Source organism: Onychostruthus taczanowskii, unplaced genomic scaffold, assembly GCF_017590055.1.
Source record: "Onychostruthus taczanowskii isolate IOZ18803 unplaced genomic scaffold, ASM1759005v1 scaffold35, whole genome shotgun sequence".
Lineage (NCBI taxonomy): Eukaryota > Metazoa > Chordata > Aves > Passeriformes > Passeridae > Onychostruthus > Onychostruthus taczanowskii.
Window position 1 is genome coordinate 1,951,640 of NW_024500905.1, and position 23,112 is coordinate 1,974,751.

Sequence of the window (23,112 nt, forward strand, 5' to 3'; positions counted from 1 at the left end):
AATTTCTTATGAGGAATTCCACCACTGACCTCTGTTACTGTTTGGGAGTCACATCATAAAGAGCTACATGTAATTAAAGTTCTGTCAAATTACCTGTGCTTTTACAACATGACTTCAAAAGAAAACCTAGCGTCATGGTGGTGACAGACCAAAGTCCCTGCTGAATGAAACACCTATCAGGACCTCTTTTGGCATGATCCCTTCCACTGGTAAGTTCCCTCTTGTTGCACAGCTCAGGACTGTTGACAAACTCAAGCACTATTTGGAAACAGTTTCTAAAGATTTATCTAAATCCTCCAGAGCAATAGCTGCAGAAACTTCTGACAAGGGTCTCCAGAGTTCATTTCTAAGTTCTTTTGCGCACTTGTCCCTTCCCTTCTGCTCCCACCCACTTCAGGATTGAACTGCCCAGTACTTACAAAAGCAGAACAACGTGCAGCAGTGCCAAACACTCCAAGAAGAAAAAGCAACTGGATTTTTCTAGACTAAAATGTTGCCCAAGTTTAATTTCAGTGAGCAGTAGCATATGACAAGGAACATATTTTTTAGTTGAACAGTGGAGTTGTTTTAGCTTAATACACTTCCTGAAGTGTGCTACCACTATGACAAATATTCATCTTCATGAGGACAGCTTTGTTAGAAGTGTTACTGATAAGAATCAGAGAGAGCGACAGAAATCGCAGTCTTCACAGAGCTGATCCTGCATCTGGAAATGTTATGGTTTAAATACATAAGCAGATGGCAATTAAATAAATTAGAAGAAAAGGAGAATTCACATACAACAAGAGAGAACAGAGAAAGCAAGTTCAGCACCACCTACCAGAGATCTCCACCAAATTTTAATTAAGTGATTCTTTCAATGTCCACATACCATTTTAAGAAGCTTACTAGCACCCAGGAAGCAAGGTGGGGCGACGGGGAACTGCACAATGGTAAGATTCACTTGTTTAAATAAAAGTTGTTCAGCCATCTTAATATTTTCATCGTTACCCTGAAAATCATTGGTTTCCATAATGTAAAAATGAAGTTGCTTCAGGCATGGAACTGCAAACGTAGCATAATTCATTGTGTTAGGATATTTTTCAGTTACAATATCCTTAGCAAAAGCAATAAAAGGTGAGCACATACATCCCTTTGAATTTCAGCAGCTTACAGAAACTAGCTAGTACAGGTGGAAGGTTTATAACTAAGCCAGTAGAATCTAGCCAGCAGCAATAGGTTTATTCAGCTCAGTAGCTATACACTTTCTCACATCTTTTGTATGAACAGAAATCTCTGGCCTACTTAAGTCCCACTTTAATGTGTTACAATCTTTTCAAGACACTGTAATAATCTCTTGAAAGAAACTTTGTGTGCTTTGTGCTGATACATGAAAATGTATCTTCTTTACATATATATCGATAGGGTTTTTTACAGTTTAGAAATAAGATGTGAAAGCTCATTTTTAAACATCTACACAAAGATTTTTAGCTGTTTCTAATACTCAGGATATTTTCAAGTAAGTGGTAACTTTTTTCTAACTCTACCTGCACTAGTAATGCATACCTTTTAGATTTACTAGGAAGAACATTAATTAGGTTATTTTGAGTGAGAGAGAGAGAGAGAGAGTGTGTGTGTGTGTGTGTGTGTGTACTCTCCTCATCTATTTTCTTTATGGAACAAGGTTCATAGTGAAGAAGAATGTTCTTAGTAGGGACAATTATGGAGCTCTCATGATGTTGGCATTACATTATGCCTGAATAGGTAACATTTTAAAATACATACATTCTTATTTCAAAACAAGCCAAAGAAAATAAGCAAAGCCAAATACAAATCACTTTCAGTGAGGCAGTGGGCAAAGTGCTTTATCATCAGTTTTGCCTAGTAAAACTTCTGTTTCTCAATGTAATATATTTGCTGCCCTCAAATCAGCATCTAATGGAAAACAAACTTAGTCACAGTATCATCTGGAGAGTGTAACAAACTACCCCAAAGGAGCACAATCCTTCTAAAACTGAAAACATGGAGAGTTAACAGGAACACTTCTTCAGTGCTGCAGGGGGAAAAAAAGAAAACAAAAAACCAAAACCCAATTGTTCTTCTTTCACTCCCTTTTACCAGTAATACTCATATGAAAAATAAATAAATTCACACACTCCTAAAGGTCCTAATCATCAGCATGAAACTGATGGCAGGATTTTTGAAATTGCTGTGAAAACAATTGCTATGTATGCAAAAAGAACAACACAATGCAAGTATTGTTAAAATCTCCTTGTAGTCTTTCTGCATGGAAGTTTTCATCCCAGCCATTCAGAGACTTTGAATAAGTGACAGAAGGTACAGATTAGCTCTGAAACTAGAGCTAAGCATCCTAAATCAGTTAAGAGAAGGAAGGCAAGGAGTTATGCAAACCCCAACAGCTCTAAGTGCCTCCAGTGAGCGAGATATGCAGGAGAAATGTCTTTTAAGGCTTTCTTGTCTGTCTTGACCAAGGAAATAGGCTATAGTATGACTTTCAGGCTAAATAAAATTGTGCTACTGAAACACGACTCTGAACAGACTTCTGAAATAAGACTCTGAGCATTGTCATAACATTACCTCTTCCAGGGCTGGAGATCCAACACAGCAACTATAGGGTTCAGCAAGCCAAACACTAGGCAGGGCTAAAACTGATGCAGAACATATTTTCAGACAGGAATGGAAAAACAGATTTCATTGTATTGATTGTTAGTTCCTCTTAGACTCATTTGAACTTGTTTGAATCCGGCCAGAAACTGAGCTGTCTTCACTTTTCAAATCTAATGTGGGAGGCCAAAAACCACAATCCTGAATAAGAAGAAAATACTAGTGGAAGTTATTGCTGCTGCTGCCACTGAAGTATGTAAAACTACCTGTCTCAATCAATTCACACTAAAATTCTTAAAAAATAATAGAATTGACCTGTACTCAAACTGCACATATTAAAAAAAAAAGTCTGAGTGAACTGTATCAGTGTTTGATGTGGACAGTCCTACAGTCCTATAATCTGCCTTTTTTTTTTTTTTTTCTCACCAGCACAACACTTTGATTTTGCTGAGTTTCACTCTTCAGTACATCCTCTACTTCACATGTTAAGATAGAAAAAACAGGAGTCGCCATAGTATAGTTGTTCACCCTTCTTCCATTTGAAACTGCAAAGTTAAATGAAAACTGGAACCTTCATGAACTGAACTTGAAATTATTTCAAGTTTGTCATACAACTATGAATCAAAATTACATATAAGCAAGTCAGCAGTAAACTTTTATATTTACTCAAATACTGTCATTATGAACATGTTAGTCCATTACATATTATTCCATTACCTTTGTTTGTAAATATACAGTTCTCTTGAAGGTGCTGTTTAAATAATGCCCGGTGTATAAGACTGCATAGGGACTACGCGTTTCATTAAGTCAACAACAGCCATTTCCTTTTCCACCATAGGACAACATACTTGAGTAGATTGTGTAACACTTCTGTCCTATTTTAGACATAGATGGTATCAGGTTTCTTCCTCAATTCTGAGAGAAAAGGTCATTACTTTCTCCTTGGTACTCTTAATTGATGTAGATCAACAGCATTACCTACTTCATTCAAACTAAATGCTATAGGTACAATTTTCAAAAGAAAAAAAATCATGGTTTATCTACTGCATGGATTCTACTGCAATCCAATCTTCCTGAACACTGCCCAGGATTCACACATCCCTCTTCTTGAGCACGATCTAAATCTACCACAGTATCCTCAGTGATATCATTTATCTTTTATCCAAACCCTTTTGTATTTGTTTTCCTGCCATGTAGCTCTGAGCTTTGCATGGTAACTTTCATAGTGTCACATCATGCACAGAAAGTAATTCTCACAGTATCCTAATGACATATAGAACCTGTCCTATAATGAAAACTACCGTTCATAATGTCTATACAAACAAGAAGTTCATTGTGGACCAAAGACCTAAGTTTTTCCTAGACACGCTCCTTTAAAATAAAGCTACAGTTACTGATATAAAAGATCTCAGCTGCTGGTCAAAGTCTGAATTTTCTGAAGGCATCTGTGTTTCTCACAAGGTAGAGAACTAAGAATAGACACTGCTGAAATTCAGTGCACCCACTTCTACACTGGTACTAACTGTTCAAATTACATATACTGAAGAGCAGCTTGGGAAAAATCTATTTACATTCAGATGAAGGATTCTCCTGGCTCAAAAACAGCCCTGACATTTCCAGGGAATCTCCCACAATCCCACATCCTATTACCCTCTCATAGCAGCATCATTCTCAGGTGTTTGGGGTTTGGTTTTTTTTTTTTTATTTTTATTTTTTTAAACTACTTATTTAAAAGCGAAGCTGATTTAGCCACGTAGCCGGTGGGGACACTGTCAGACTTGGTCACCTTCTTTTTACTATGGACTGAATTGCTACTGGCAATAATACTCCTGTCTGAACACTTTCCTTATCTGAGAGGTATGGATTCTATTCTTGTCACAGCTAAGAGGGAAGGGAAATCACAACATAATGAAAACATCCCATTCAGAACAGAATTATCCACCAGGGCCCATTCATCTTTATTCTATATAAGGCTACTTCATTCCTACACATAACTTTTCCCATCTCCTGCATATAATATCAGACTTGCCATGCTAATGCAACAGAGAGAGATCAGGTACCCCTTAACAAACTTCCAAAACCTGTTAGAATGCCCATTGTGAGCTGTATTAAACTCACCTAATGAAAATAATTGGTTTATTATTTGAAATAGTTTAGAGCAATATAGTAAGTCCTAAGTGATGACTATTTTTCCCCTTCTTTGTTAACATCACACTATGGATTGATTTCCTATGTGGTTTGTTTCAGTTTAGTAATTCACAGTTCCTTTTCTATATCAAAGCACTGTTCTGAGAAAATACATTGCTTTTCCCTATGGCTGGAGCTGGAATTTTTCCCCCTAATGTCCTGACCAGTTTCTGTTTTAAGTGCTCACAGCTTAGAAATTTAAAAAAGGAAAAAAAAAAAAGCCCTCTCATGCCAAAATCACACCTCAAAGGGAAGAAGTGACACAATTTCTCTGTGCAGGAATGATCTGTATCAACAAATAGTCCTCCATGTGCAGAAGCATTATGCTTTCTTCAAGTAGTTAGTCAAAGAAAACAGCAAACCTTCAACTCTGCTGCCTAAACATGGGTGATAGCCCCAACTGAAGTGTTCAAAGCTATTAAAAAGCACTCAATCCATGTGAAACTGTCAGGTATGGGCCAGTCGTGGCCCAAGAGAATCCCATCTGAAAGCCAGCAGGATATTAGCTAAGAGTTCTCACGATACCCCATGGCATTTAACAGTACCAGTTAATTCTGTTTAGGCACATGAATGAAGTTTTTAGTGCCTGCTCTCCCACCCTTCCCCATTCCAGAAGGACTAATTAATACTTTATAGACACAGAAGAAAAAACAAACTGTCTTGCTTGGTGTTGTTCAGTAATTTCAGTTCAGAGCTGGACAGGTGGCAGGAAGCCTCACCTTGCTAGAGAGAAAGCATGAGGGTAGAATTATGAAACTTTTAGCATAACTTTAGCAAAGAATGCAGGCAACAACATGGAGGTCCACCCTACAAAGAGCAGCAGAGACAGGAGGAAGGACAAACGAAGGGGAAGAAAGCAGGAGCACAAGAAGTGCTGATGGAGATGATGGAAGATCAAGCAGGGCAGAAGGCAATGTTACAATGAATAGGTTAGGAGCATGCCCAAGAGTCAAGCTAATAGTAAAGCACTTAAATCAAAAGGAACAGTTAATCACTAGGGCTCACAGCAAGTCAGCTGGCTAACACAACAACAGCATCTCAACACTTTTTCTCTGGGCCAGCCATGACTCACACTGCATGAGGCTGCAGCAGTTCTCTCTCACCAGAATGTTCATTGTCAAGTATCAGGGAATGGAACACAGGTACATGAGTTTCTTTTAAAAATCAGAATGGGAACATTCCCCTGCTGAACTTCTTCATTCTAATACCTGAGTTATTTTCTACCTCATACGAGAGAGTTTAAATTCTTCAGTGACATACTTTAAAAACTGAATCCTCCAAAAACACTGCATGAGCAAATGTTAATGGTCAAGTCTTGTCTTCCATTGTGCAGCATGTTCACTAAATCCCTTGGAAAATAATTTTCTGAGATCTTGCAATCACAATTTCACAGTATAATGAAAACTGCAGCATAATGAAAACAAAACCATAAAATTTTTGTATGAAGCAGGTTATTAGTACCACAACCATAAAGGAAAAAAATCCCACCAAACAATAACCACATAAAATATATCAGATGGAACTCCAAAGTTCGCCATACAACAAATGTACAGACAAGAACTTTCAGAAGTCAGAAAATATGTTTCGCTTAGGGGTGTTGTTGGAGAAGAGGCTGGACATGAGCCAATCTGGGCTGTATCAAAAGCAGTGTGACCAGCAGGGTGAGGGAGGGGATTCTCAAGTGACCCCACATGAAGTGGAGTCTTGGTTGGAGAAGCCAGTCAGCCCCTCCACCTCAAACCATATACACCTAAAGAATCACAGCTGTCCACATGGCAAGAGGGCTTGATTACATTTTCATTCCCCATAGTGTCTCTGTCCTTTGAAGCCTCTCTTTTAAGGTGGTTTTTCTGTTTGGTTTTGGGGTTTTTTTGGGTTGGCTTTTTTTTTTTTTTTTGGTTGTTTTTTTTGTTTTTGTTTTTGGGGGGTTTTTTTTTTTTTTTTTTGGGTTTTTTTTGTTTTTTTTTTTTTTTGTTTTTTGGTTTTTTTTGGTTTTTTTTTTTTTGGTTTTTTTTGGTTTTTTTTTTTTTGGTTTTTTTTGGTTTTTTTTTTTTTGGTTTTTTTTGGTTTTTTTTTTTTTGGTTTTTTTTTTTTTTTCTTTTTAAATTTCTAAGCTCTATGCACACCAAAACAGCAACTGGTCAGGACTTCAGGGGGAAAAATTCAAGACCTTTCCAGTCTCAAAGACCCTCATAAGAAAAAGCTCTGTGCATACAAAGCAGTTTTTTGTGCACTGCAAACAGGATTCAAAAAACAACCATGCAATATAAATACAGAAATATTTTGTATTCGCTAGCCATAAGAATGTAATTAAAAACCCTTCTTTAGATTGAATAAAATTCCATAGTTTTTACCTACGCACCACTTTAACCAATGTTTACAATGATAGTATTATAGTCTTGGAAAAATCTAGGTTTTGTTTAAAAGACATGATTTATTTTTCATAAATAAAATTCATATAAAAAAAATTGGTTTGAAACCTTACACAAGCACCTTCCATTTCAGAGTATGAAGTGGAGAGTAGGAAAAAAAAGCACATGCTAAGTAGAACTTTTAACTGTAGAAATTGTTAATTCCAGTTAGAGAAATTCCCAATTCACATTCATTACCAGAATTCACATCAACTGGAAAACAAATCTACTTCTCCAGTGCATTCAGAAGGCAGTACATACCATATAAGAAGTAAAAAACCTTAGCCACAGCCATCTGATTGCATGTAAGCACACCAAGAAAGCTGGTCACCACCAGTCAGGTAGTCAAGAGCAACAGGAGGAATTGGTTCCTGTAGAGAACACTGGCTGATGTATTATAAACTCAAGTAAGGAGCACTAGTTTCAAATGCCTTGGAAATGGATCTCAATAATTCAGAAGTGAACAAATGAACACAGAACCTTCTGATATAGCAACACATCTAAAGAGCCTAAATGTCCTCAGATACTCCTACTATATAGAGAGCTCAAATGGACCACCACATAGATGAAAAAGTGCTTTGCCAAAGGTGGCAGGTCCCTAGGCCAGGGAGAATCACCTGTAGTTCCAACTCTAACACACACAGACAGCCCCACAGACACCACTGACACTAAAAATGCCTCACTCAATAGCCAGTACGGCACCTCCAGGGTCAACTGGTCAGCGTTTCAACAGAATCATTTTGTAAACATGAACTGTGCTTTCAACGAAAATAATTACATTTGGTTAAGTTTCTTCTTGTTAGAACTAAAAAGTACGTGAAACATTTTTTTTTCTTAAATCTGTTTGAAACAGAACATTTTATATAAAACTGTTGACATTAAAAAGCTTTCCAAAGTACGTTCTTCATTTTTCACTCCCACTTTCACATTTAGAAGTGAAATTAAAGACTTCTGAAATGCCCCGCTGAAGAAAACATGCTCATTTTTCTTAAAACCGTAATAAAGTACTCAATCCTTTGCGGTACTGACAGCAGTAAATCAGATGAGTCCTAAGCTTTTGGAGAGCCCAGGTGCATTTTTAGTATCAACACATCTACCTGATGCACATGCTTTCTCCAGTGCTGTTGTTAATGCTGTTTTGTCTTTTCAGTTGGGAAATTCTTCAAAACTACAGAAAAATCCCTGTCATAGACAGATTACATTATTACCATTTTCAGTTCTTCTATTCACCCATCAGACTACTGTCCCTAACCTTCTAACCACTGAATTTTTTTTCAAGTTTACAGCAAATATAAAAATTCAGCATTCTTTCAGGTTAAAGACACCAGCACATGACTAAATATAGCAATCAGTGTTTGCTTGAACTGGAACAAATATACCTGTATTAATATGTAAATAAAATTCTTAAAAATATTTATATCACTGAGTTTCAAAATTTTTCTTCCTATATCTATATTAAATAAATTCAACCTTACTGTATTATAAAAAATTATTCTCTATAGTAATTATTTTCTTGTTCCACTACTGAATGGCTAGTCTTTACGTAGTATTTCCTATTAACAATTTTACTGCAAATATTTGATGAAAAAAAACAACTTTACTTATGACTGTTCTTCCCATTCTGTTCCAAAAAGATCCAAACTGAAATATTTCACTTATATATCACTTACAATGAGATATTTTTAAAATATATGCCACAGCACAATGAAAATGGATATAGCATGTTGGTTTTAAAGACCATATGTTATAGTTCTGAAAGATACTCTGAAGCAGATAGAGTTAACTAGCACTGCTGCCAGCTGGCATTCTCAATAAACTACCTGAAGTAATGATGTTTGGATGTTTAGATGATCTTTAAGATCCTTTTCAAGTGAAACTATTCTATGTTCATCTTTTCTATTCAACAAGTTCTTGATTATATTTTCTCCCTCTAAGAGGCCCCTGTAAGCCTAGAACTTCCTTTACAAAGCATTATTAACATGTTTGAAGACATAAATGAAAGTATACATAGAAAGTTTGTGTGTACTTAAATAGGCCATATGCTTGTTTAACCCATCTGCGTATTTCTCCAGGAGAACACTGCCTGCAACCTGTTATTAAAAGACACATATTTATTTATCCTTATAAAAATATTCATGCAATACCCTCATCTAGAAACATCAACTACATTATCTATCTCCTACACCATTAGCTCTAAGTCCAATAAACCTACTCAGCAGGCAAGGGATTTAATGAAATAAACCCTGACTTCCTGGGAGGATCACCAGTGGTTCCAACTCCAGTACTTCTGATCAAATACATGCTCTCTTCCTGCTGCTGAGCAATAGGCTTTTCTGAATCTCTATCAAACATGCTCCAAAGGAGGGAGGGCGTAATAATACTGTGGAAAGTATTTAAATGAGTAGGAGACTGACTGTGGTGAAAGGAAGGACAAGAAACTGTTTTTTAAAAATAATAGTAATTTATGGGGTTTACATTTAAAAGGTCACAAAATCATAGCAATTTTTTCAATAAACAAGACAATAAGCTTGTCTACTAATCATCATTAATAAGCCATATGAGCCATAAAATCAAAAAAGAAAAAAAACAAGCCCACAGTCTTGCACTGCTACAGGTTGCCAGTTTCCACAAATATTTTCACTTCTGCTCCTTATTTAAGGCTGAGGCACCAAGGTACAATTATTACAGAACAAACATCTTCCAATGGCTATCTTAAAGGAGTAAGAACCAAAACTGACAATGTTGAAAAAACAAAGAAAAACCCAGCCCACTTATCAGTGAAAGGTCTCAGGTTCTCAACCCATTGTCTAACAAATGTAAATACTGACTGCTTCCTGCTCCTTTCATTTCCAGGTTGGAGAAAGCATGGTTTGGCTTCCCTTCCTCCACAAGGAAAAATTTCTTACTTAATGATCCTCCTAAATTAATCCAAACATTCAACTTGAAATCCAACACATTACAATCCTTTAGAGTAGCTGACTTAATCCCTCATTTCTGGGTTAACTTCACATTCTTTGGGAAATCTTACCCAATTTTGGCAGGGAATATGGCACTTTAAAATAATCTTCATAAAACTCAATGAGTCTCCTTGTAATATTTAGAGCATAGTCCCCTGATCCTCTTCGGATTGCATCAGGCCTTGCATATAACCGTACCTGTTAAAAAAAACAAAGCAAAAGTCCAATTTCAGCATCTGCCTTTTAAATCTATCCTACCAGAAGAGGTGAATGAATTATTCTAAGGTTGCTATGAGGTGGCAGGATTATTCCCTTAAAGCCAAATATGATTGTCATACATTTGTCAAGTCATATCATAGCTGAAAACCAGAACTACCACAATTAAAGTTACGACGTTCAGAAGTCACAATCTCCTACTTATTTGTGTTGCCAAATAAAAAAAACTTGCACTCCTTGTATCAAAATAAGTATTCGAAGGAAATACATGTGTTTGTTAGAGATATGATGGAAGAGTGGATTAGTATAATGGTTCTCTGCCTACACTGAATGTAGGCAGGATGCAGTGACTCAGTAGGAGAGAAGTTCATGGTTTGTTAAAGGCACATTATATCAAGCCCTGAAAATATTAGTAGACTGTGAAGAAAAAAAAAAAAAATCGTTTTCTTTTCTCTTCTCCGGCAGTGACACCATTACCCTCAATGAGCTACAGGAAGACTGCAAAAACGACCATTTCTAAGCTCATTCATAGACACAAACAATTAGCATTCCTGAAACCTCCACGACTGCTTCAGGCCTCTGTTTCCAGAAAGCAGTAAATTAAAGCTGTTTGTATAAGCCACAGACTGCTCTGTTCAGTATAACATAGCTCACACATTTCAATACCTGGAGTGAACCAAGTAAACATAACTCACATTCATAATTCAGCATTCAAGTGTGATTAGGGAGATAACACAAAGTACTGCCAGGTACTTTCTTACTCTTCCCTGTCCTTACAGTCTGCAGCAACTCCTTCATGAAGAGCCTACAACTGCTAACCAAGAAGGGGATAGAAAGGAGAACCACTTTTCATTGTCTCTCATACCCTGCCTGATGGAAGTAGCCTGTGCATTGTCTCTAGTGACTGTGGCAGAAGGTCTCTCCCCACAGTTCATAATGACCTGATGTGTAAATGAGACTCTACTAAATGTCAATCCTAATAATAATATCTGACTTGCCAGTACTTTCTGTGGTAGGATTAAATCCCAGCCAGGGTTCCAAGGAAAGCAGTAGCACAGAAATCAGAAAGTATCAATGCAAAGGTGAAGGAGAAATATCAGCTTTGGAATGTTCCTAAATGCTCTATTCTGGATTAAGAAAAGCCAATGGGATTTTTGGCTTCAGTGAAAGTATTACCAAGTATTGCTTTACTGCTCTTTTCCTGAAACAGTTCAGCTATCCAAGTGGAAACCAGATATCAAACCTATGTACGGTGTACCTGTATTCTCTTTTAACCCACCGTCTCTTGAGTTTCAGTAGGGAGACACATTATTTGCTTCATTACAATGTCCATGTACACATTTAATCTTTGTGTTGTATTAGACTCAGTGCACAATCAACCATACATAGTTATCATTCATAATGTAAAACAGGTAATGGTGTAACCTGATGAGATATGTAATAAAGCAGACTTCTTATAATCACTACCTGAAAGCACATAGATCATCATCTGAACGCCTCCAAATCACTATTTTTATTTATTGCTTCCTTTCAAAGTTAACAGTAATGTGTACATTAAAATGTTCCCTTATCTGCTGAACTAAATACAGGTTTTAACAAAATACGTATTAACCACAGAGTTTATGGAAGGATATTAGGAATCACAATTAGATTTGTGATGAACACTGTTTTGTATCATTAAACCTTTATACACAATTTTGCATAATTGCTTTACTGGCACAGTTGACTGTATCAGCAAATTAGGGAAAAAAAGAGTCAACCAAGTATGGCAAAAATCATTCAATTTGACAGTGGCCAAATCTATCCATAATAAGAAAGAGGACAACAGAAGGGAAGAAAATATTAAGCAAATATAAGAAAAATCAAGGTTCAGCTTATTGCATTACAATGAATGTCTCCTGGCAAATATAGAAAAGGCATTTAATGATGTCTGAGATGGAGCCAAGGTACAAAAGCTGCAATGCTGCAAACTCTTATTTGTCTCCTGCCTAATGCTGAATGTAGTTTTATTTCACCCATAAAGTCTCCCTGTGTGCCCCTCCGCCTGCCCAGAACACCTCTGGACTGCCAAACCTCCACGGCTCACACCAAGGTCACCCGTAAGCTGGAACACAGTTCAGAAACTACCCACACCTTTGCCCAGGTCTCTCAGGGGCTTTGAGGCAATAGATATTGTCAAAGCAGCCAACCATCTCCAAACACTGGGTCTTGCTTCTGCCTTTCACCCAGCAACCACTGAGCACAAAATGTATGGAGAACCTTGGACACACCACCACAGACCTACCCTGGCCTCAGAAATTCCCTCTTGGTTAGCAGAGGGCTACTGCGGGGGACAGTCTGTGACACTCTGCCTACCTGGCTAGCTGCTTTGGATGACACATTCTGGTCACATTGTGTGCCATTCACAACGTGAGGAGCTTGGTCTAGAGTTCAGTCTAAATGTTGGCACCTGTAAGTTTGAAACTGAAGCCCCTAACTTTCACATACTGATGTTTTTTTAATGTGTTTGGGCTTATTTTGACCATATCTTACTTCCAAATCCATCAAACGGGGACTATAGTATTTCCTTAGTTTATAAGAAGATTCTCAGTCAAAAGTAATGAAGTTTTTATATTCTGCTCCAAAGAGGAACTTAAGTAAAACAGAATGATGATTAAGACATGAGATTTGTTTAGAATAATTTGTTTGTTTACTACTTTCATTTCAAAAGGTAGTGTTACTTTAAAACTGCATTGGATTGAAAAATAATGCCCAATTATTATATACTTTCCCACAGGTTGTTTGACCACCGTACTAAGAATTTGTTTTTACAGTAATTTAAATAAGAGAAAAAACAAAGTTTTCTGCAGGGTTGGCCTAAATATGTAACTAAAAGCAGTACATGCTCTCCTACAAAAGACAAACAGATTTCCAGTGTAAGTGCATAATTCATGACTCACTCCAATGGCACCTACTACCCCGCAAATGTTATTAATGCTCTTCTTCATAATCTTTGCAAGATTAGGTTAGACTATTATTTTCATGTAAGAAAGTGGAGACCAAAGAGAGAACAAGAGTAATTCTGGGTGCCTATCTTGACACCTCTCACTGTCAAGTCTGTTTAACAGTTTGACTGCACATACTTAAAGCACTGTTCCCATTATACCTTACTGCAGTGGTGAACACTTTATAGAAGTTTTGGCCACAGATGCCTTAGTTTGGGCATTCACAAAATCAGTAGTACATGAATAATGACTAAATGAGATTCTGTCAGTTTATGTGATTTACTTGGCATCCCACAGCAACTCTGTGGCAGAGGCAGGGAGGGAATTCAAAGCAGGCATTCATCCTTGTGACCATTAACAACCTGCACCAAGCACCTTCCACATCTGGGAATTAATGAGGTAGGTTCTGTTTGGACAACAGGTATATGAACAGCACATGGCTGGTGTTCTGATGCAGTATAGCTCTGATGCAGTATAGTTCAATGAAAAATATCAGAAAAATGTTATGAGGAATCATATTCGTAATGACAATTTGTATACCTACAAATATAACAAAGTTCACACAGTTAACCTAAATTCTGAGGGTTTTTCTTAGCTCCCTTACATCTACATTTGCAACCACTACCAATTTTTCAACAGGAGTTTTGACTACGAAAAAGAAAAATCCAGCCCTCTCATTTCTCCCTCAAATGGAACCAAACTGACTGTCTCCTTTCTATCACAAGTTTGAGCAACTAGGTTTGTGCCTGCATCCCTACAACCCAGATCCCCTCTTTATAAGATACTTGTTAACAACTCTGAAAGTTATTAGACATTCTAAATTAAATCTCTGCAACATATATTTTCTCATTCTTTTCTAAAGTGGGTAAAAATGGAGTTGTTTGCCCTTGTTTGCTTTCCAGAGGCCCAGAATAGCTTCATAAGAACTTTAAACAAACTCAATACTCAGCCACACTCGGATAATATTTCCCAAAAAAAAATCATCATGAAGTATTATTTCAAAAATATTAGTGATCTCACTCAGGTTCTTAGAATTATTTTGGCAACATTATCAGAAAAAATACTAAAATATTCCTGAAACTAGTATGGTAAGTTCCATGTATTTGTTGTAAGTGATCAACAGCCTCGTCCTCTATAGTTAGTCAAAAGTATTTGCTATAAAACAGCATACTTTTACAAACAATTTGTAAATATTCCAACATTTTCTCTAGTCTGTCTTAGTATTTCAGCATCTGCTACACAAAATAAGTCAAAGAAATTTAAAAATATTTGTAATACCAGGCTGCCAGAGCAGATAAATGTGGTTGTAAAATAAGAACTGTTTCCCACGGAGAGTCATGATATATGCTAAGAAATGGGCAACATACTTAAAACAAATCTCATCTAACTGAAGTCACGTTATTAACTACAGAGCATGAGAAAATCTTCCAATCTACAGCAGTTAAAAATTATCCATCAAAAAGAAAGCTAGCACTTGAAAAAAAAAGAGAGCTTTTCTTGTCTTATTACTTCAGTGCACTTCCAAAAAATGTGAACTAGTAACTATCTACAACAGAAACCGGGTAAAATTCTGACAAGTACAACTCTAGACAGCAACACACAACTTAATTTCCAGAGAATAGCATGTTCACCAAAATTGTTTCCATTGTACCAAAGACTAGTGATAATTGTATCATGCAAAAAAAACAGAGGAACAAAATAAAAAGAAGTAGAACTGTTCTATTTTGAAATTTTAAAATCACTACTTTTCTCTTTTTCTTTTTTGCATTACAAGTTAAGTGAAAAGAGAGGAGAATTAAACGGATGACGAATGGTAAAGAAAAACTTGCAGTAATCTCTTCACACTATGTGAAATACTTTGGGTCAAACCAAAGGGTTTGTACAGTTCTGTAGGTAGGAAGACTATGTAACAAATTCAGCATTTTGATCACAGCAATGAAAAGGAAAAATCCATTATTTACATGTGTCTAACTGCAAAAAGACTGTGTTCCAACTTTCTCCCCTACATGAATTCACTAAAGATAAAGGAAGAACAGAGAGAACTGCCGGAAATCATGTTACAGTAAGAAGTTTGAATGCCTGAAACATGCCATACACCAGAGCCCACCTTTTCCTCTAGAATTATATATACACTTTTACATTTGAAGCCTGCTTTTGAAGACATTATTTTCTATGTCACCTTCTAACTCATGTGTGCAGCCCCTTTGAAACCTTTATTCTTGCAGTGGTGCTATGTTTTTAGGGGAACATCACCTTGCTTCATATCAAGACATTTGTATTCTTTTATTTATTGTTATAGTAAAGTTTGCTGATCATAATAATCCTCTATAATAGTCTGCATTCATTCTGCAAGGCACCTTTTCTTTAAATGTTTAGCTATCTTTTCCATGTCTTAAGACCACTCCAACTGTCATCACTGTCTTCCCCTATGCCCTGGGGGAATCACAGCTCACTGGATGCAAAATCCTGCTCCAAGGAAATAAAGTGGACCTCTATTTTAGCAAGGAAAGGTTTGTGAAAGCAGATGGATCACTGGGCTCTGAAGGTCTAAAACAACATCTGCTGACTTCAACTGAATGACTCCTGTTAACTAGAGGGGCTTTCAGACATTCTGGAGGCATGACTGGTCCAGCCTCTGGGCTAGGGACACTTCCACCAAGGCAATCTTCACCAACAGCATCTGCCATGTGCACAGTCCTTGTTTTTTTTAGATCACCACTCAAGCAGTCCTTCTTAGTCAGCTGCACAGCAAGAAAAGAAAAAAAAAAAAAGTTCTTTAAATAAAGGGCTGTGCATTGCTCATGGCCACTGATAGTTCAGATCATGAGAAGCAGGACTGGATCTCACACTTCTGTCTCATGTGCTGTAAAGAAAATAGCTCTCTGAATCTTGAAAACAGCCTGATGCAGGATTTACACAGGGGTAACTACTGCTGTATCTCTGTCACAGAATCACATACAACAAGGTCAGCTTTGACACTGACAAGGGGAGAAGTGGCATGTATAATCCTAACCCTTGGATGACACCATCTGATATCACAGATACTGCCAACCAGCTCACCACACAAAACCACTCCCAAAGGTACCCACGAGGAGAGCCTTTTCCCATCCCTGAATGCTGTCACATCACATAGGCATGTGCAAGCAAAACAGACTTCAGCCTTGTTCTCATTTAGCTTCCTGCTATTACAGCATCTCTCCAAGCAAACATAGCTAACGTTCCAAGGCTGGCATATACCTCTTTTGCTAATGTCTAGGTGTCCCCCTCTCCTTTCTCCTATCTTTGATCCATTTTGTACGTTTACTTAAGTCTGAACAGACAGAGCAAATGAGGGTATGGAAACGGAGCCTAAGTCTGGTGACAAACATAAATCTTGCTTTCTCAGGCAAGCATGGATTAGGTAACCTTGTATCAACACAGGAATCCACTTTACAATTAAGGATTGTTATCCCTCCCACCTACTTCACACAGAATTAAAAGTAACTTTGTCAGGTGTTTTAAAAGGAGCTTGGAGTGCTTTCCCATTATCAAACAGATGTTTCTGCTCATCAGCTGGTGTCAGCAAAGCCATCCTGGGAATAATGTCTGTTCTTTAATCCCTTCCTCAAAGCCAGCAGACTCCACATAAAGCACAGCTCTTGGGAAACCCCTCCAGACAAGCTCCAGTTCTCTGTGTGACTATACCCACAGGCTCAGTCCAGGACTGGTATATTTGCGATCTTAAAATGATTTTAAAATCTCAGTTCAGAAAGGGCTTGTGCCTTAGTTTAATTTTAAATACATGTTTAACCTCAAACATACATCTACATGTTATAGAAGGCCCCAACATTTCAATAGAGCAGCACTTACAAATTTTATAAAGGCAGATTAATAGTGTTTTGCTCTTTATTTCATCGGCAGCAACTTCAGCGGTGACACTCAGCTAAAAAACACATGCATTGTCTCTGCACTTAAATGCTTCAATTTACTTGATAATCTGAAATCTTTTACAATTATTTTGCTCACTGACTATTTTAGGCACAGGTATTGTTTTTACTATTGTTACAGAGATAAAGATATGGTCACATCATGCATTTAATACAGCAGAGTATGTCTGGATCCAACACCCTCGGCTGTGAACTCCCTGGATCACTTCTGCAATCAAGGCATGGTATCTCTAAAATGTGATAAATCCAAAATAAATAACAGTTCACTACACACACAAACAAGCTACGGGCCAGGTTCTGCTAAGAATGTGTATGAATTGTTTCATATGCACGTGCACATACCTCCACAAGTTTTGTGTGGTGCAAATGCAAAAAATTTTACAACATTGGTAAGTAAAGGAGAGAGAGAGAGGTAGCTGTATTGAAGTATCAATTCTGCTGTAGTGAACATAGTTAGATGTGATAATGGGAAGAAATTACAGAAGAATGCCTTGTTCCAATCTCCTATTCATTATTCATCATGGGCAATACTCAAAAAAGACTGCATGATAATGAAATGTGCTTACTGAATACCGAGGGAACAGCTCACCTTTAAAGGATGATTTTACTCCAAACTGAGCAGTCACACATAGCACTGCACTGAGCCTTTTTTGAATATAAATAAAACAAAACATATTTAAGGATTTGAAGAATTATCTTAGAGTTAGCTGAAATCAATGAGCATTCAATGACCTGATACTTTCTTAGGAAACATCTTTGCTAGAGATTGAATGGAACTTTTTTTTATAGCAAGCAAATATCATCTTAGAATCCTCACTCCAGATTCAGTTAACAGATCGGTTAAAATAAGAGAAGCCATTACTAAAAATAAAGAGTGAATGAAAGAAATGGTCACTGAGGGAATTACAGTGGTAGAGAGATGTCTCAGGGAACTAAATGCAAGCATGTGGGGGGCGGGGGTGGGGGGAACAGAACTTTGTTGCAGGGCAAAGGAAAGAGACTTTGAACAGAAATAACTGATATTCCTGGACAAAAACTTGTAGCATGACCTGAAGGAGAAAGAAGCGAGAGAAACTTCAGGAGTCCCACGTGACAATGGGCAAATCAGGAATATTAAGCAAAAAGACTGCCAGGTATTTTTAGAGTTGTAAAAGAGGGGGAATAGTTTAGTTTTGTGCAGCCCCTTCCTAAGTAAACATGACCTCATGGGGCAAGCATCTAGTTGCCTCATCCTCATCTGATGATCAGGATGCAACTGCTCCAGCCAAAGGTGCAACAATATATTCCACCAGGAGGCAAAACTGTCATGCAGACATGCTGCAATTTCTAACTTGAGATCATAAAATACTTTGGAAAGTTAATGAGCTGCACTCACATATAAATACAACCAGTGCTCAGCTGGCATACAATAAAATACTGCCTATGTCATTGACCACAATGCCATTAAGATTAATTTAGAGCACTTAAAATCTCTATCATCTTGTTGAAATGGCTCAGGGACAGGAAGTGAACATGTTAACAACTAATGTAGAACAAATGTAATTACAGACACCACTTCATAGCCATTTCAGCCAGCTAAGATTGCCACAATCTCCCCACCACATACTCTGTCATTTGGGCTTAACTCTTCTGTTACATCAGCACTGGACTTCATCTCCTCTCACAGCAGCATGAGTCAGCTAACTATGCCAGGTGGGGAGTCCAGGAAGCCCAGCTTACTCACCTGGCCACCACGAGTTCAGTGCTAGAAACAGCATGAGAAAGCATGTGTGGAGAGAAGAGAGGACCACAACAGACTGCTTACAGACAAATTATTACTACAGAACTTCAACCTACAAAAAAGGTTCAAGTTCTTCTGAAGTGCTATTGTAGGGAATTCAGTGTCTAAACTGTTGAGATTCACAGTGGTTAGAGCTCCTTCCAGTCCTTTGCAGCTGGTGAAAAATCAACATAGCTTCAAGTTAACAAAGCATAAAGATTTACATTTTTTACCTATTACACAAAGTTCTGTAGCACAACCCCAGTGGTAAGATGATGTGAGAATGGCTTTTTCCTCCGGAAAAAAAGTATTTGCAGTACATGTATCCCAAGAGTTAATGCCTATTTTGATTTCCTTTGGTTAGCCAGGGATTGGACTGAATTGTCTTATTTCAAGTACTACTTATTCCCTATTTTATAGTCAAATCATTCATATCACACATCATTAATAAATAATATTTCACTTACTCTTGGTTAAAAAAAGAAGAGTTTAAGAAGTACACAAGTTTAAACCAAGTGCTAACCAGGGGCCTACAATGTTCAGCAGCTCTATAGCATGCCCAGTTTCACCTGGCTAAAGACTGCTTTGTCACAGGCACACAGATGTTACCTCAGAGTAATTCCAATTGAAATGATAATATGAAAACCATAACTGCTTATTTCTATTTTGGCATTGCCTAGAGACTGTCAATATGACAGCGCAATCCCCCTGTGCTTAGTCAACTACCTAAGTAGAAGTAAGAGATGTTTGTTATTGTCAGTCTTTCTACCTAAAGAGTAACAAGCAAAACATGAGGAAAATGAACTGTTATCATCTTCATTTTATAAATGAAAGTTACAGAAAGATGAGCTCAATATCAGGAAGTCTAAAAAAGAGCCAGAAATAGAATTTGAATATCACTTCCTCAAACTGATGAAGTATCTTTTCACCATAAATCAACAAATTACTATTCCCAAAATACATTTTCTGAAAAACACCATTTTTTCCATCATAAATTTAAAAAAAAAAGAAATCCTGTTCTTTAGGTTTCTCAGTCACAGCATGGTTTTCAAAATCCAAACCCAAACTTCAGTCCAAACTGTAGACCTGTATCCCTGAAATTGCTTAACTTAGAAGCATTCCGAACACTGAAGTTCCCTACATTAACTCATGTCCAAGAGTAACCATCCCACTCCCATAACACCTTTTGTCAAGTGGCTACCATGCAGAGACTTATTTAGGTTTGTTTAAAGGAAAAGCTTATTTTATTCTTCACTTAAAAGTATTTTACTTTTAAGTGAATTACTTCAAGAGATGTCAACATAGTGGTCCCCTACAAAACGGCTACTGAGTAGAGTGATGTACTTGTCCAGAGCATAACAAAAAAAGACGTGAGGAGATAAGAGACAGACTGTCCATGACAAAACAAAGATGAATGCAAGGGCACATCAATACTCTCATATTCCACATAAAATCTGCACAGTCATAGTGTAAACAAGGTCTGGTATGTATATATGTTTCACCCTCCTCATCATATGTTTGCAGTAATCCTGATCAGTATTAGGAAAAAATAATAAGCTGTGGTAAATAAAGGGAACCACTGACAAAATACAATTGCAAGGAAAGCAAAGCAGAAGCACAGCTCACCTGTGACCTCAAGAGCATTTACTCAATGATTGCTTTGTAACAGCAGCACTAAGCAAGAGGAACACAGCAAAGTATCTTGTGAGCTACATGTAAACTTAATAGAAAAACTGTTTGCAAGGAAAACAGATCACAGCTATAAGGTGCTAAATTTTAAAATATCCTTTAGAACTTGCTGGCATTGAGGAAACACAGTACTTTTTAGACAAGTCCGCACTGTGCTGCATTGAGCTGGAGATTTTTTGAAAAACTGTACCTAGCCCTTAGGAGGGACAAAAATATCCACGTGGGAGATTTTGTACTCTGACTGGTACAAAAGCCATAACACAACCAAAAACAGGTTACACCAAATAAGAGCAACAACCATATTAACAGTGAGAGCTCCTTCAGGCTAAAAGGAGCAAAAAGACAAGCAATTAGGCCAGTGAAAACAAAAACCATAAACCATGAAACAGGGAATCAAGAAATCAAACTTTTTGCATGAAGACACACTAAAATCCACTGAAAAGCTTCATTAAGAGCTCTGGTTTTCATTCTCAATTAATGTTTCAAATCTTTTTTTTAAATCTCCAAATTGACAGAACAATATTAAAAAAAAAAAAAAAAAAAGCTAAATGCTCTAATAATATTCAAACACTTTTGCTCAACTAGCCTCTGACAAAACTATGGGCAAATTAGGAGAGAGGTAGTTATCTGTCATTAACATCTCCAACTGGAAGGATTTCAGCTGCCTTCTGAGAACACCAATCTCAGTGGAAAACATGAAAACCAACAAAGGAAAAAAACTTCAAAGGCAAATTACAATTGTAAATAGAGAAAACAAAAATTGGGCTGAATCAATTAGAACATTATTCCTGTGTCAGGACTCCCACCTGAGAAAGATGAAGGCCACAAGCAGGAAAGAAAGTGGTTCACCACCTGACCACTAGCCAGGACACACAGATAAGTACCAAACTGGACCTTAAGACAGAAGAAGCTGAAAAATTTAAGTACTCTGACACATACAAACTCAAGCAAGTAAATTAGATGACTCTGAAGTATGCTAGTTTCAGTCTACAAAATACACATTAATGTAACATGAATTGTTTACATTAAAGTACTATAAAATGTTTAACCACAGGATTATTAATCAAACCCCTTCCAATATATGAAATGTTCAGATGATTATGAAAAATATCACTTTATCATTCAAATTATTTTCCTCACCTTAAAACTTGCACTACTAAGGACATACTTCCTATCAGGAAGATGTGAGTTATGTCCTCTGCATGCCTATGGAAAAGGTCAATTTGCTAATTCTTTCTCATCAGTCACAGCTCAATCACCACATCTGGTTTACATCCAAACAGCCAGCCAGTCAGCTAAGCAGCTGAGGTTAAACTAGGTCTGGGTGACTATCACAGAAGTTTCCTAAAACAAAACAATTTGCTGAGAGATTACCTCTTCATTCATATCAACGTGCTGGTTAGCATTAGATTAAAATGGAGTGTTTAAGACAGGATCAATTATAAGAAGAAACCCTTCCTTACAAAAAAGTCAAGGCAACTCCTTTCCCAGGAAGGTAGCTAGCACAAAGCAACAACATGGTCCTATGGATTATGGGAAGATGGAAAGAAATTTCTGACACCTGGTATCAAGCACAGTGATCATATCTCAGGCAAAATTGAACTTGCACGAAAGGTTTAAGTCTTAAATAAGTCTTAGCATGTCAATTATGGAAATAGGGATCCAAAAACATTTTTACCACCATCATTACTCCAGTTCCTAGCATAATAAAATAGACTGCACAAATATGTTTCTTTGCTGACAGAGGAGCAGATCACTGTTGTCTGAACAGTCCTTCCTTCCTTCCCTTTTTTCTAGCTGATGAAGAATGCTATTCCCTTGCTTAGCTTCCAGCTGACATCCACATCAATGTAACAGCTTCATTAGTCTCTCTCTTTTTAACACTTTCTTAGAGTCTAAGATAGCATCTCCCCTCATGAGACATACCCTGACTGCACAGTGCAAGCTAAACCTTTAAAATGGCAGCCTTTATTTGTTCCTCTCATATCTCTAACCACAGCATAAGCCATGTCTACAATTAGAGAATCTGCAGATTAACAATCATTATGAACAATTACTGCAGCAGTATCAACAGTGCATGGGCAACAACAGCATTTGTGCACTTAAGCAAGTAGACACCAAAAAATGCAAAATTTTTGGAAGCTTCCATATGATAAAAGCACTAGAAAGGATAAAATGGGGACCTTGTAAGGAAGGCTCCTCTAAGTTTAACATACCAGAACAGCACATCAAATAGCCCTTTCCCCCAAAGTTTCTGGTGTTTGAGTGTTATTGGCAGGACAATGAAAGACAAGACCTGTCCTGCAGTTCATGTACTCTTAATATATGCAAAAAAGTATCAGTGAGGACTGGAATCCCTGAGCTTGAAAATTTGATTTC

At 37.3% G+C, this 23,112-nt stretch overlaps 1 protein-coding gene across 1 annotated transcript in view; it reads right to left on the reverse strand.

Annotated features, from left to right (window-relative positions):
* Positions 1-23,112, reverse strand: part of TRHDE (thyrotropin releasing hormone degrading enzyme) — a 197,922-nt gene that overhangs the window by 149,079 nt on the left and 25,731 nt on the right. Inside the window, exon 3 of the mRNA XM_041411306.1 lies at positions 10,231-10,357. Coding sequence (XP_041267240.1) covers positions 10,231-10,357 — 127 coding nt within the window. The remainder of the gene's footprint in view (positions 1-10,230; positions 10,358-23,112) is intronic.